This window comes from Bos grunniens, chromosome 7 (genome assembly GCF_055505025.1).
Source record: "Bos grunniens cultivar Pamir isolate PY7600 chromosome 7, Bosgru_T2T1.0, whole genome shotgun sequence".
Lineage (NCBI taxonomy): Eukaryota > Metazoa > Chordata > Mammalia > Artiodactyla > Bovidae > Bos > Bos grunniens.
In genome coordinates, this window is record NC_141171.1 from 57,135,013 (window position 1) to 57,149,935 (window position 14,923).

The window sequence follows — 14,923 nt, forward strand, 5'->3', positions numbered from 1 at the left end:
CCTGGCTTGGAGAATTTTGAGCATTACTTTGCTAGCATGTGAGATTAGTGCAATTGTGTGGTAGATTGAACTTTCTTTGGCATTGCCTTTCTTTGGGATTGGAATGAAAACTGACCTTTTCCAGTCCTGTGGCCACTGCTGAGGTTCCAAATTTGCTGGCATATTGAGTGCAGCACTTTAATAGCATCATCTTTTAGGATTTGAAATAGCTCAGCTGGAATTCCATCACCTCCACTAGCTTTGTTCGTAGTGATGCTTCCTAAGGCCCACTTGACTCCACGCTCCAGGATGTCTGGCTCTAGGTGAGTGATTCCACCATCATGATTATCTGGGTCATGAAGATCTTTTTTGTTTAGTTCTTCTGTGTATTCTTGCCACCTCTTCCTAATATCTTCTGCTTCTGTAGACCCATATCATTTCTCTCCTTTATTGTGCCCATCTTTGCATGAAATGTTCCCTTGGCACCTCTCATTTTCTTGAAGAGATCTCTAGTCTTTCCCATTCTATCATTTTCCTCTATTTCTTTACACGGATCACTTAGGATTGTTAACTAAAATAAATTTTAATGCCTGTAGAATTTCAGATTTAGTAAATGAAGTTCTAGAGTTCTGTTTCTCAACAATGTGACTGTGACTATAATTAATGTTAACAAATTGTATACTTAAAGATGATGATTATGGTAAATTTGCTATGTATTTTTTTCACCACAATTTTTAAAAAACAAAGTAACTGCATGAAAGTAGCTTTATAAATGTGTGTGTGTGTGTGTGTGCATAAATGGATAAAGGACTGGAAGAATATGTACCAAGATATTAACAGTGGTGATCACCAGATGGTGCGATTCTAAATGATTTTCATTTTCTTCTCCCACCCTGTATTTTGTAAATCTTCAGAAATTAGCACATATTACTTCTATTTTTTTAAATCTACTTTAAAAGAAAGAAAGAACACCTGTTAGGTTATCTCCCTGTTTCTCCAGATAATATATCATCTATAGCCTCTAACCCTCTAGCTGTCAGCCTCACCCCAGCTTGAAGCAGGTTATCACAAATTTTAAAGGGAGACTTCATTGTTTAACTACATTTGTTGAGTGCTTACCAAGCACAAAGCTTTAAAAGTGAGCAGTGCCGAGCTATAAAAGAACTAAAAGGTGTACTCTTGGCCCTTTAGGAGGGTGGGGTGAAACAAAACAGAGGCAGAGTTGCAGAGAAGGGACCAGTATTTCCATATGAAGAGCCAGAGCAGGTTGTGAAGTGAGTGCCCAGAACACAGCCCAGTTGTTGAGGTTCCCTCTATGCCACCCCTACTCAATCTGTATGGAAGGAAGGAAAGATGGAAGGGAGGGAAAGAGGAAGGGCCCAGAGAGGCTGGGCCTCCTACTCTCACCACCAAATGATAGTGCTTTTTCTCCTGTTGAAGCCCCATCCAGGTATACCCACCCAGTTCTCTAGTTGTTCAATTTCACTCATTTTATGAGACTCCGCTAGAAACCTATTTTTCCATAAAATTCCAGTAACTAGTTGGAACATTCAGCTGTCTCTTTCTTCTCTGAACACCTACCTGATGAATATGTGGATTGTACTTCACAGGCTAGCCCAACACAGAGCAGATACTTTGTTTAAAAAAATAATTTTAGCTTCACAAGCAAATGAATGAAAAAATATTTGGGAAGTGTTCCAACTGACTGGGAAAAAAACTCAGAGAACCATCCTTTCAACATGACCTCGTCCCTCATCCTAAATATATATTCAATCATTCAACTAATTTTTCACTGAATGCCTGCCATGCCAGGTCTTGTGCTAAGTTCTAGTGATACAAGTCAGATATGGGTCCCTAATTTCAAGGACTGTAAGGTGAGACATTAATAAGTAATTATAAGTGTGATGAATGATGCAAAATGTGAAGGAGAGGGAATTACTGGGGGGAGGAAGGTATGATGTGCAACTTACTTGAGTAGGGTGTTGGCAGATGCCTTGTAAGCCAAGATCTGACAAATGATTAGGAGTTGTTTAGATAAGAATGGAGGGAAAAGAGTTTTGGGGACTGGAGGTAATATGTGCAAATGTCCTGCAGGATAAGGAAGTGTATTAGCCTCCAAAGAACCAAAAAATACTAGAGCTGGAGCTTAGAGAGTAAGAGAGAGACAGGAAAACAAAGCCAGGGAAACAAATGGGAACCAGACCAGAGGGGACCCTGTAAACCTTCCTGCATTAGTCAGGATGAGCCAAGTTATGCCATGGTAATAAACAGCCCCCGTATCTCAGTGGCTTCACAAGAAAAATTATATCCAATCCATATCACTTGCTCACCACACAATGGTGAGAGGCGGTGCTCACATAGTCATTGAGGAACCCTGCAGGATGAGCAGGGCCATCTTAAAGCTATGCCAGCTGGAACACATGGACTTCCTAGGTTTCATGGCAGGGGAAGAGTAAAAAAGAGGGAGTTGTATACCAGCGAAAGCCTCAGCTCTGTGACATTTGTCACTCCTACTCATAGTTCATTGGCCTGAACGAGTCACATAGTCCCTTCTGTCCTGAAACCAGCTGAGAAGTATAGGGGACCACATGGAATATTTGCTGAGTATTCCTGCCATATCGTAAGAAGTTTGAACTTGACCTAGAAATCAGTGGACATGACTGAAATATTTAAAATGAGGCAGTGACTCCATCAGATTTGGGTTTCTTTTTTGATTATTATTTTTACTTCTTGGCTGTGCTGGGCCTTCGGTGCTGCACATGGGCTTTCTCTAGCTGCGGAGAGAGGGGCTTCTCACTGTGGTGGCTTCTCTTGTTGGGGAGCACAGGATCTAGCCCCACAGGCTTCACTTGTTGCTTCACGTGGACTGGGAGTTGCAGCTCATGGGTCCTAGAGCACAGGCTCAGTAGTTCTGGCACATGGGCTTGGTTGCTCCATGGCATGAGGAATCCTCCCAGACCAGGGATCAAACCCATGTGCCCTGCATTGGCAGGCGGATTCTTTACCCACCTGGGAAGTCCATATTGGGGTTTCTTAAAGATTGCTCTGAATGCAGTGGGAAAAATGATTTGAGGAGGAGGGATTAAAAAAAAAAAACAGAAAGATCATCTGAGCTACTCCATCACTCAGTTAGAAAATGACTGTGGCTTTGACTAGTATACTGGAAACAAGTGGACAGATTCCAGGACCTTTTAGTAGGTAGATCCACAGGAGCGGGGGACAAGGGAGAGGAAATGGTCAAGGATAAAACCCCACTTTTGGCTTTGTGTGCCTAGGTCAGTGGTAGGGCCATCTGCTGGATGAAGCAACACTTGGTGAAGAGGAGCAGTTATGATGTTTAGGAGATGATGGTTGTATCTCTAAGGACAGAGATCAGCTACAATTAATCTCTGTGCTGAGCTGAGTTTCTCAGTCAGGTCCGACTCTTTGCAACCCCATGGACTGTAGTCCACCAGGCTCCTCTCTTCATGGGATTCTCTAGGCAAGAATACTAGAGTGGGTTGCCATGCCCTCCTCCAGGGGATTTTCTCAACCCAGTGATAAAACCCAGGTCTCCCTCATCGCAGGCTGATTCTTTACCATCTGAGCCACCAGGGAAGCCCAAGAATACTGGAGTGGTAGCCTATCCCTTCTCCAGGGGAACTTCCCAACCCAGGAATTGAACTGGGGTCTCCTGCATTGTAGGTGGACTCTTTACCAGTTGAGCTACCAGGGAAGCCCCTCAACTAATCCCTAGCTGGATGCATAGGAGGTGCTTAAATTTTTGTAGATTAGAGCTTGCATAGTCCCTTGTATTATTTCAAGAAACTTTTTCATCAGTATGGGAAAACAAGGCATCATTGATTTTATTACCCATTTCTGATACCCTTCTTTCCCAAAACGTCTACATTTAATGATTATTCATTTGGATATTCTCCCCACCACTCCACCTCTAAAATTAGCGATTACAAGAACCCTCACAATCATCATCAAACTAGCCATCGCTTCATCTGTTCTTCTAATTGCTAGGAGGGGAAAAGATAATCAAGTGGTTGCTCTAATCTGGGAACCTGGTTTTCAAAAATTACTTAAAATCCAAATTGAGCTTTTTAAAGCAGCACTTAAATGTTGACTCCAGTCATTTCATTAAGACCAGCACTTGCTGAGAACTCTTTGAATAAGTTTTGAACCACAAAGGCCATGCAGAACAACTGGAAGGAAGGAGAGCTTCCTTCTGGGAGCAGCAAGGTGGGGCGTTTTTGGCATCAACGGGATTTTTCTTGTTAATGTATCATTTGACTTATTGAATTGCACCTGGATAAAGGTGCTAAAACAAATGCCGAGCTTATGCCAGTTCTTGTCAGGACTCCTCCTGCGGGGCCTGCCTGGGTCATGTGAACCTCACTCAGCCCAATGAACCTCAAGGATATTGTTTCGAATGAGTGAGTGCAAATTGAAGAGCTCTGCAGTCCTTCCCCAACTAAGCTATTAATCACACTGGCAGAGGACAGGGAAGACCTACAGTCACATGGGGCTCTTTGTCTGTGTTGCTGATGTAAAACACTCACAGTGTTGCTCACTTAAGGACAGAAAAATTAGATGGAACCAGAAAAAAATATATTTATTTCATTGTGGCTGTGAATGACCAGAAAGAACTTTAGTCATTCAGCTCAGAGGGTATATTATCCTTTTCCTGGGGGAACAGTAGCAGGAGGCGTGCTCTGGGGGGACATGAGGCATGGTCCAGGCTTCCACTAGAACTGCCCTAAGTAACTTCAGTAATTTTCCAATTGATCGCTCTCCTTCTGGCCTGACACTTCTGAATAGCAGCCAGAATGAGCTTTTGATGTATTTATTTTTATTTACATACAGTAAAAGTTGCTCTTTTAAGGGACTACTTAACCATCGTCTCCCAAGCATCATGATTGCTCCTCATCAGCAAATGTTACTTGATCCAGCAAATGGCTCTACTGCTGACCTAGGCACACAAATCAGAAAGTGGGACATGATGAATAACCACTTCCTCTCCCCGACCCATGCTTCTGTCAGACTCCCAGTCCTGTGGATCTACCTCCTGAAAGGTCCTGAAATCTGTCCACTTGTCTCCAATCTACTAGTCAAAGCCACAGTCATTTTCTAACTAAGTAATGGAGTAGCCTCTTAATAGGTCTTTCTGCTTTTGTGATACATGCAAACAATATAACCACACCACCATCAAGATGTAAAATAGTTCCTACACCTCCCCAGAAATATGAAGGCAGACTACCCCTTTGAAGTCAGCTCCTTCCCTGACTCCTGCTCCCGGACACCCCACTGATCTGTGCTCTGCCCCTGCAGTTTTCCTTTTCCAGAAGGTCATAGAAATGGAATAGAAAAGAATGTAGCCTCCAGAGTCTGCCTCCCTGCACTTAGCATAGCGCCTCTGAGGTTCACCCATGTTGTTGGGTGTATATGAAGCTCATCCATTTTTATTGTCAAGTCATATTCCACGGTAGGGATGTGCCAGAGTCAGTTACTCACTCACCAGTTGAAAGACATCGCTGTTGTTTCCAGTTGTTTGGCAGCTAACACTAAAGCAGCTATAAACACTTGCATGCCAGTTTTTGAGTGAGCCTAAGTTTTCATTTCTCTTGGGTAATTACCTAGGAGTGGGACTGCTGGGTCAGATGCTAAGTAAGAAACTGCCAAACCATAGCATGAGGTTTAAATAAAGGCATAAATCAGATCATGTCACCCTTCTACCCCAATCCTGCCAAAGGCTTCCTGTAACACTTAGAATAAACCTGAAGCCTCCCAGCCTGGTGTGATCCAACTCCTGCCTGTCTCCGCGGTCTCCTCTTTACCACCTGCTCCTCGCTCACTCTAGACCATTCTCCTTTCTGATTCTTTCACGTCTTTTTCTCAAACAGTCTGAGCTTACCCCCTCTTGGGGATTTTTCCACTAGCTTACCCTGCTACCTGGTGTGTTTTTATCCCCATCTTCACATGGCTGGTTCCTTCTTGGCATCTATGTCTTAGCTTGAATGTCACCTTCTCAGCAGGTCTTCCTTGACACCTCACCAAACTCCCCAAATCTGAAGTCGCTTCCTCCCCCTGTCACTCTCTGACATAGCAGAGCATTTATTACTGCCTGAACTTTACTTATTTATTCATTTGGTTGTGCTGGGTCTTGGTGGTGACACATGGATCTTTAGTTTTGGCAGGCAAACTCTAGTTTGCTGCTTATAGGATCTATGAATAGCTCCTATAATATTACCAAGAATGAAACCCATGCCCTCTGCAATGGGAGCAAGAAGTTTTAGCCACTGGACCACCAGGGAATCCCTGCCTGATATTTTCTTGTTTAGTTGTTTATGTGCTGGCCTACCATGTATAAATCACCCTTTTGGGCCTCAACTCTCTTGTCTTTAAAGTAATAATGCCCCTTTCCCACTTGATGATTTTTTTCCCCAACAGTATAAGCTTCTGGAGGCAGAAACTACATCTTCTTTAAAACTTTCTATCTCAACTCTTTTAATCATCTTAATCATCTGAACATTTTCATTAATGTTAATGAAAAAACAGTTCTTAAATGAGCAAATTCCCTTTTCCCTCTATCGTTGAGTTTCAGAATTAGAATGAGATGTGCAATTTTAGAGAGCAACTGGTGACAAGCATCATGATGAAGATACTTTTAACTGTCCTGGAAAGTTTATTCACACCATCCCCTTTGTCAGCATACTTCTGATTTCTGAAGCACATGAACTCATGGGCTGCTTGAAAGGCAGAGTATTCAAAAAATACAGTACAGTCAGTGGTGGTGCTAGTGCTAGAACTGGCTGAAACTTGATGGCAACGGCTGGTGTTAGGCTTACAGGAATCTTGCTAGACAGTGGTTAAATTGCTAGACAGTGGTAGATATTTACACCACAAATCATGGTAAGGGGGTTGTCTGTTTTTCTGATGTACCAGCACTAAGAGGTATAGAACAAGAGAGAATGGAGATGAGATCAAAGTATTTAAAAGAAGTAGTAAAAGATGGCCTTAGCCTTAGATGATCCAGGGTCCTGAATGGATGTACATTCTGGTCAAACTTATCAAATGTGTGAACTTGAGCAAAATATCCACCCATTCTTCCACAAACACTTATGGAACACACACCCTGGGATACAGCAGAGAACACCCTGCCCTCAGGTAGCTAACAGTCCAGTGAAGGAAAGGAAGGTAAATGATTACAGTGTACAGTGGGAAAGCATGGGGGCTGCAGGAACAATGAGAAGGACAAGCAGTTGCGTCAAGGTTGGGGGAGGGGGCACTCAGGGGGAGCTAGAAGAAAAGGGAAGGGTCTTCCAGGTAAAGGAAGCTGCGATGATGCTGAGAGAGATGGGCAAATCAGAGCAGAGTATCATGGCTTGTTTTAAATTCTTCAGCCCTCAGTAGAGCTGTACCTACGTTGCAAGAGAGTTGTGAGAATTGATTGATACAGTAGAGGGATTGGGACTTATGGATAAAAGACGGAAACTGTCCAAGGAGTGACACCTGAGGTGGTGGCATTGGAGTTGGCTTCAGACCAGCCTGGGTAAGATATAGCTACTCACATGAGGTCAGGATGACTAAATTCTTATTGGATCTTTCATCTTTTCAGCCAAACCTCACCGCAAGACACCTCCTAGAGAAGAACAAAGGCCGTCCATCATCCCGCACGAAAAACCTGTCCCTGGTGTCCTCGCCCTCCAGAGGCAAGGCAACCAGCACACCCACCCTCCGAAGGGGCCCGGGATCCAGGAGGAAGGGGCCCGGCCAGTTCTCCATCACAACAGCCTTGAACACCCTCAACAGGATGGTGCATTCTCCCTCGGGGCGCCACATGGTGGAGATCAGCACCCCAGTGCTCATCAGCTCCAGCAACCCCTCTGTGATCACCCAGCATGTGGAGAAAGCGGATGCCTCGCCCAGCTCCGTGGGACAGGTAGGGAACAAACCCCCGGGAGAAGGCCACCCTGGAGTTGGGCAACTGGTCCACACCATGTCACAGGCAATATTGGATACTCAGTACCTGCTAAGCCCTTATGACGCGTTAATGATAACTAATGTCATATGTATTATATGTCAGAGCTGTCTTTACATGATCTCATTTCACCCTTGAAACAGCCTATGAGCTAGGTATTATTATTATTGTTACCCCTGCTTTACAAATGAAAAGACTGAGCTTTAGAGGCAGGGGGTTGCTTTCCCATGCTAAGAGCCATGGCATGGTTCCTGCCCCTTAGAGAAGATCCCTCCTGAACAGTAATAGCATGTTTTCTGGGATCACAGTCTGACATTCACTGTTTCATCCTCTGGCAATGTGTCAGACATCACATGGAAGGGAAGGAAAAGAAAAAAAGAGAAACTATGGGTTATTGGGTGTTTTCAGGACTAGCTATATACTTTACAAGGCTCAATGAAAAGTGAAAATGCAGGTCAAAAATGTTTAAGAATTTCAAGATGGCAACAGCAGAGCATCAAACCAAGTGAAGGGCCCTTTGGAGCAGAGAGCCCCATGTGACTACACATGTCACACACTCATGAAGCCAGTTGTGGTGTTTTCCTATGACACATTTAATAAGATAATATATATAAAGTGCTTAGTGCCATGCCTGGCACATACTGAGTACCCAATAAGCATTAGCTCTTAATACTATTATTATTATTATTACCACTGTTATTATTAAGCCCGGCCCCTGAATTGCCTATTGTAGGGAGATAAGCCAAAAGGCAATCCTGACCACCCGGCCGCACAGACATACTTCTAATAGCATGAGGCTATTTAGGTTGAAGGATGCTTTAAAATATGAAGGACCAGAGGTATGAGGCAAAGTAATTAAGAACTGCATGTCGGGTATTCTGCTATAAACACTCTTTGGAACCATGCAGGTGGCAACTTGAAAGGACAAACCTCAACTTGCAATTTTTTTAAGCTGTAAATCTTGTTTTTAAACATGATTCTCTACCTTGGGATTAAATGACTTAATTGGACTCTAATCCGTTTTTAACAAGACAAGGAGGAGGAGAAAGTCAAGGGCTCCTCAAAGACCTGTGAGCTGATCTAAAAGGAAAACAATCACTTCCAACAGCACTTCAGACTTTATGCCACTGTCTGCATCTCTAGAGGGCTGGCTGTGGATGTCATTCTGCCCACCACTTGCATCACATACATACTGCACACACATACAGTTACACTCTCCCCTGCTTATACACTCTTCCTTCATTAAAAATCATGAATTTCCTTCACTTCCTATACACACATTCCAAATACTTTTTTACAAGTACACACGCAGTTTGTGCCCAAAGTTCAACACTCCCTATACACACACACACACACACACTCTCCAACATGGGGACCTAGTGACACACTTAAGTGAAAGACCAGCAGAATTTTCTGAAACGATTCTTTCTGTACAGACATAGGTATAGGAAGAACAGCCCACATCCTAGGCTAGCTAGGCTAGGTAGACCTAGGCTAGCTCACTCAGCTACAAGTTAGCTTTCCAAAGGATTTAGCCAAGAGTCACTTTCCATGTGCTTTTTAAATTCTTTTTCCTGGTCAATTTACCTCATAGACAGAGAGGCTAGACCAAAGTAGAGAATCCTAGCGGGATTCCAAACAAGTATTAACGAATAACTAACACTGCTCTCAGTTGTCTCTGACTCTTTGCAACTCCTTGGACTGTAACCTGCCAGGCTCCTCTGTCCATGGAATTTTCCAGGCAAGAATACTGGAGTGGGTTTCCATACCCTCCTCCAGGGGATCTTCCTCACCCAGAAATTGAACCTGCATCTCTTGCATCTCCTGCAGTGGCAGGTGGATTCTTTACCCCTAGTGCCACCTGAGAAGCCCAGGTATTGGGTGGCCAAAAAGTTCATTCAGGTTTCTGTACCATCTTACGAAAAACCCCAACTGAACTTGTTGATCAATCCAACAGTATTTTTTCTTAATTTTCACAAATGGTGAGAATTCCAAAGTGTAGCTTTGGCATATCCTGTCCCCAAGGAATCACTGCACAGTACTGATAGCCTTTTCTAGATTCAGATGGCGCTGGATTATCAGTATTTCTATGTTTGCCCAGATATTGTCAAAAACACCCTTGTAAAATGTCCCACCTAAGAGCTATATCTAAAGATGAGAAGCAAGTTGAGCCAGTGACAAGGTCTCCTATTTCCTTTGTCTCTAATATCCTTCAGAGCTGTGACTGGATCTGGCTTCTCAAGCCCCTCCTTCCTTCCACACCTCAGCACCATTTATGGTACATAGTCCCTAGTAGGTTCTCAGTAAATCAAGGAATCAAGACATTTGACTTAAACATCTGGGCAGATCGTAGTGACATATACATAGAGAGGGAAGACGGAAGGAGGAATTGTTTTCTATAAGACCACAGGTCATTGTAACTCTTCCAGCCAATAGACATCTGTTGAGTGCTTACAGTGTACTAGTAACCATAGCAAGTCCTAGGTATTCTATACCAAAACAATAAGAACAGCAATAATAATCTCAAACGTTTATTGAAAGTAAAAGGATAGGAAGGAGGGAGGGAGGGGAGGAGAGAAGGAGGGAGGGAAAGAAGGAAGGAAGCACAGGAGGAGGGAGGGGTTTTCTTTGTTGCCAGTCTCCTGAGTGCTGCCCTACATTCTAAAATATGGTAAGAGCCTTTGTAGGAGAGGTATTCTTACCACTTTATAGCAAAGTAATTAAGGCCCCAAAAGAAAAATGGTTTGGCCAAAGTTCATGTAATTAGTGAACAGTAAGAGTCGGTACTGACCCTAGAATCATGTGACTCTGGCTCATAGACTCTTGTCACTCCACTATGCCATCAGCAAAGATGTCATCAGGCAAAACCATTACATCAATGTTGATTATCTTGAAAGTCTTTAGCCTCCCTTTTCTTGCATATCTTCATTCGACTCCCTGTAGACTCCAAGGCCTTCCAGTATTCTCTTCCCTGCCCACCCCTCAGTAAAGAATTTGCCCTAAGCCTTCTGCACCTCAAGAAGGTCTTCATTTAATAGCACTTTGTTCCTTTATGAACTACCAACTGTGCCCATGTTTTATTCATGGCACTGAAGGCAGCAGGAGTAAGTTTTTGTCCCCAAGGAATTCACAGTCTAGCAGGGATATAAAACATAAATGACTGTAGTGGACTTAGAACTTCCTGAAATGAGATGAGGACCCTGTTGGCACCTGCACTGACTTCAGTCACGAAGATACTTGGAATTTTACAACCAAGAACTGTCATAGAGATGGGTATTCCCTTCCCAGTTTTCCTCAAGCCTTTTGGTGATATCAGAAAGTCTCAGTTCAGTGCTGGTCTTTCTGGAACACCCTGTACTAGGGTGCTAATCTCCTTGCATCAGGAAGAGAGAACAAGGTATCAGACTCAGGGCTTCAGCCACCAGTTGCCCATGTCTGAACTTCATAACACTGCATGTTTGTATCATGTTGTTGGATGGTTATCCTCTGTAAGAGATGCCAGTTTTATGTTCACAGAAGTCTATGAAAAATTTTTGCTTTATTAAAATTTTAAAGCTTTTTTTTTTAAAGAACAGTAAGTTAACAAGGTACAGGTGGGAAGTAGATATGGCAAAAATCTATAAAGATGGGAGGCAATATAGTTTAGAAAGCAGAAGTCCAGAGTAATTACATGCAGAACTAAGACATGTGTGAGGTGCTACGGACGCAGAGAAGAGGGCATTCGTTAGCTTCATTCTCCCCATTGTGGCCTTCATACTCTTGAAAACCCAAATCTGATATGCTGCTTCTCCTCCCCAGACCACCAGTGGTTCCCTACAGTCTTCAGAGGCAGTAATACTGCCATTAATTAAGTGGCCACTGAAAATCAGAAACTATAAAACTTCTTCCCTTGCCTCCTCGGAGCAGTTCTCTCAGGGTTACTTGAGATGCTGCTTCAGCCCTAAAAACGTTTGCCAAATAAGATATAACTCTCAAGAAAAAAAGAAAAGAAAGAAGAAACTATAAGAGATGATGTACAGACATTATGTCTGTTCTCACAACTCTTCAGAGTAGGTGTTCATATGCCCATTTTACCAAACAGCCCAAACTACGGGACAGAAAAATTCGGAAACTTTTTCAAAGCCTTAAAGCTGGAAAGACCCAGGATTTGAGGGCAGACCTATGCTCTCTCTCCTAAATAGTTAAGGGCATTCCAGACGCTCCCTGATCTGACTATAGTCTTCCAGCCTCCCCGCTTCTCCCCTATACGTGCACACATGACCACGCAGACCTGCATGCTAAGTCACTTCAGTCGTGTCCAACTCTTTGCAACCTTCTGGACTGTAGCCTGTCAGGCTTCTCTGTCCATGGGATTCTCCAGGCAAGAATACCGGAGTGGGTTTCCATGCCCTCCTCCAGGGGATCTTCCTGACCTATGGGTCAAATTTAAGTCTCTTACGTCTCCTGCATTGGCAGGCGGGTTCTTTACCACTAGTGCCACCGGGAAACCCACACATGAGCACACACACAAAAGTTGCCGTGATCTCCTCAACATTCATGAGCACAGTAGATACTGGGCCACCTCTTGGCTTTTTGTCCTTCTACCCAGCATAGTGCCTGCATTATTCTGAGCAATGAATAATGTCTATGAAATAAATAAATGTTGCTCCTCCTAGAATTTATTTTTGGTGCAATTGCTTGTCACAAATACATCCATACCCCAAGCCCTGTATGCATACTATTTGTTCAAGGAAACTTCTGCCACTCCTCTTCTGCAGAATTCATTTTTCCCGTGTTCACATCAGATTGTCTACAGTTGTGTTCTCTGTGCTGGAAGAACCTCATATATATCTTAAAGGTTCACCAGATTGAAAACTTCTTAGGGGCAGAATTGGAGTTTTATTCATTTCTGTTGCTGTTGACATTCCAAAACCCCAATAAGTTTTCTAATAGCATATTTTGCCTCAAGAATCAAAAACAAAGACAGAGGCCTCTGATTTACTTAAATATCGGGTTGGCCAAAAAGTTCATTCAGGGAACTTTTGCCAATCCAGTAACTACCAATCCCCTTCCACTCTTCTGATTACCCAGAAAACAAGAGGTAAGACAGAGAGGGGAAGGCAGGTCACTGAAATCATTCCTTATTGTGCGATTCCCACACCCAGGCCTCCTCCATCCCATCCCAGGCTGATAACGGCAAGTCTAAGCATCTTTTCCCTGGCTCCTGGGAAGATGAGCTGTTGTGCACCTTAGGGAATTCTGAAGTCTATAAAGCTGACTCTCCTTTTGATCCAATATCTGAAATATCCTGAATGAAGCAGTCTCTGGGAGCTTTAACTCTAAGTCCAGATCTCCTATGTCCCTTTGTCTCCACCTTTTGGAGAAGTCTCCCTACCCGAATTTCTGGTACTCAGGATGGCCATGAGAGGTGCTTTTTACTGAGTAGTAAGATCTTTTTTTTTCTCTGGACACAGTCTCAGTGCTAATGTATGTTTAAGATTCTTAGCTAATCCTCCATCTAAGGTAATTTACAGAAATAAGCTTACCCCTATGTTTATATTCTTATTTTGGTATCTCCCAATATAAATTTATTTTGTCTTTAAAATGTTCACACAGCAAATCCCTACTTGCTAATGATGCTGTTGGAGCTCTCTTGAACTGGCCAAACTGGCTACAAAGAATCATGGGTGAAAGGTGGGGAGGCTTCATTAAATGGACACTTGGCCCCTCAAACTGTTCTATATGATGTCTTCATTATCTGTCCCAAAGTACCATCTATGGAACATAACAGGTGCTTGAGATATCTGTATTAAATTGTCAAGAGCACACCCCTTGGGTGAAGACAGCCTCTTAAACTGTGCTCATACATTATCAGTTAATGCCTTAGCAGAACTTCCCTGGCAGACATCTGAAAACAAACAAACAAAAAAAGACCCAGAGTAGAACCAGAGGGCCTCTGCCACCCTCTGCTTTGCCAGATCCCCGGGTAAAGAGCAGTTAGGAGCCACCTAGAAAAGCAGTGTCACGTAGGGGAAACCCCTCCAGCCTTAGACCCAGACACCTCTCCCCCATCGCAGTGAGACTTCAGACAAGTCAGGAGCCGCTCTAAGCTTCATTCAGTTTCCATCAAGAAAATAGGACGAACCCCTACCTCACAAAGTTGTTGGGAAAATCAAAAGATGTAAAATGGATATAAAATGTTTGGCTTCCATTTTTATTACTATCAAAAATGTTAGCAGTCAAAATTTCTTAGTAGTTAGTTGCTAGATTTCTCTTAAATCACTCTCCTGTAAATTTTTGGAACTTTTCTGTAACAGGAAATTTCAAAAATATACAAAAGTTAAAAAAAGAACACAATGAACCCTCCTGTATATATCACCCTGTTTCAGCAATTATCTACTCCTGGATCAATCTTATTTCAGTCGTATCCCCACTCATGAGCCTTCTCCCTCATCAATTGTTTTAAAGCAAAACTCAGATATCTTATTATTTCATCCGTACACATCTCAGCGTCTCTTTTAAAATATCAGTATTTTTCCCTAGAAGTTTAACACAAGCACAATCCCATTATCACAATAAGTTCTTTAAAGCATTATTCAGCCCATGTTCCAATTTCTATATTTGCTTTATACATGTTTTTTTTTTTACAAGATGGTTTGTTTCAATGGCATCTAAATGATGTAAACTCCTTGCATTGGGTTGATGTGTCTGTTAGATTTCTTTTATTCTACAGGTCCTCTTGCTTTCATCCTCTCTCTCTCTCTCTCTCTCTCTCTCTCTTATTTATCCTTTGCTATGGACATGTACAAAAGAGCCAAGTCATTTGTCTTGTTCCATTTTCCACATTCTGGGTATTACTGGTTAGGGCTATGCAGTGTCGACACACTCCCCTCCTCCATTCATGAGGAGCCATTCATGACCACTTGTTGGGGGTTGCAAAAAGGTGACATTCTAAACCTATCATCTCTCCTGAATTTTAAACTACAATGCTTCTTTAAG

At 42.9% G+C, this 14,923-nt stretch overlaps 1 protein-coding gene across 2 annotated transcripts in view; it reads left to right on the forward strand.

The window, feature by feature from the left end:
* Nucleotides 1–14,923, forward strand: part of SH3RF2 (SH3 domain containing ring finger 2) — a 148,823-nt gene that overhangs the window by 71,643 nt on the left and 62,257 nt on the right. For both annotated transcript variants that reach the window (XM_086413671.1, XM_086413672.1), the window contains exon 5: nucleotides 7,583–7,906. In XM_086413671.1, the coding sequence (XP_086269797.1) occupies nucleotides 7,583–7,906 (324 nt within the window). The remainder of the gene's footprint in view (nucleotides 1–7,582; nucleotides 7,907–14,923) is intronic.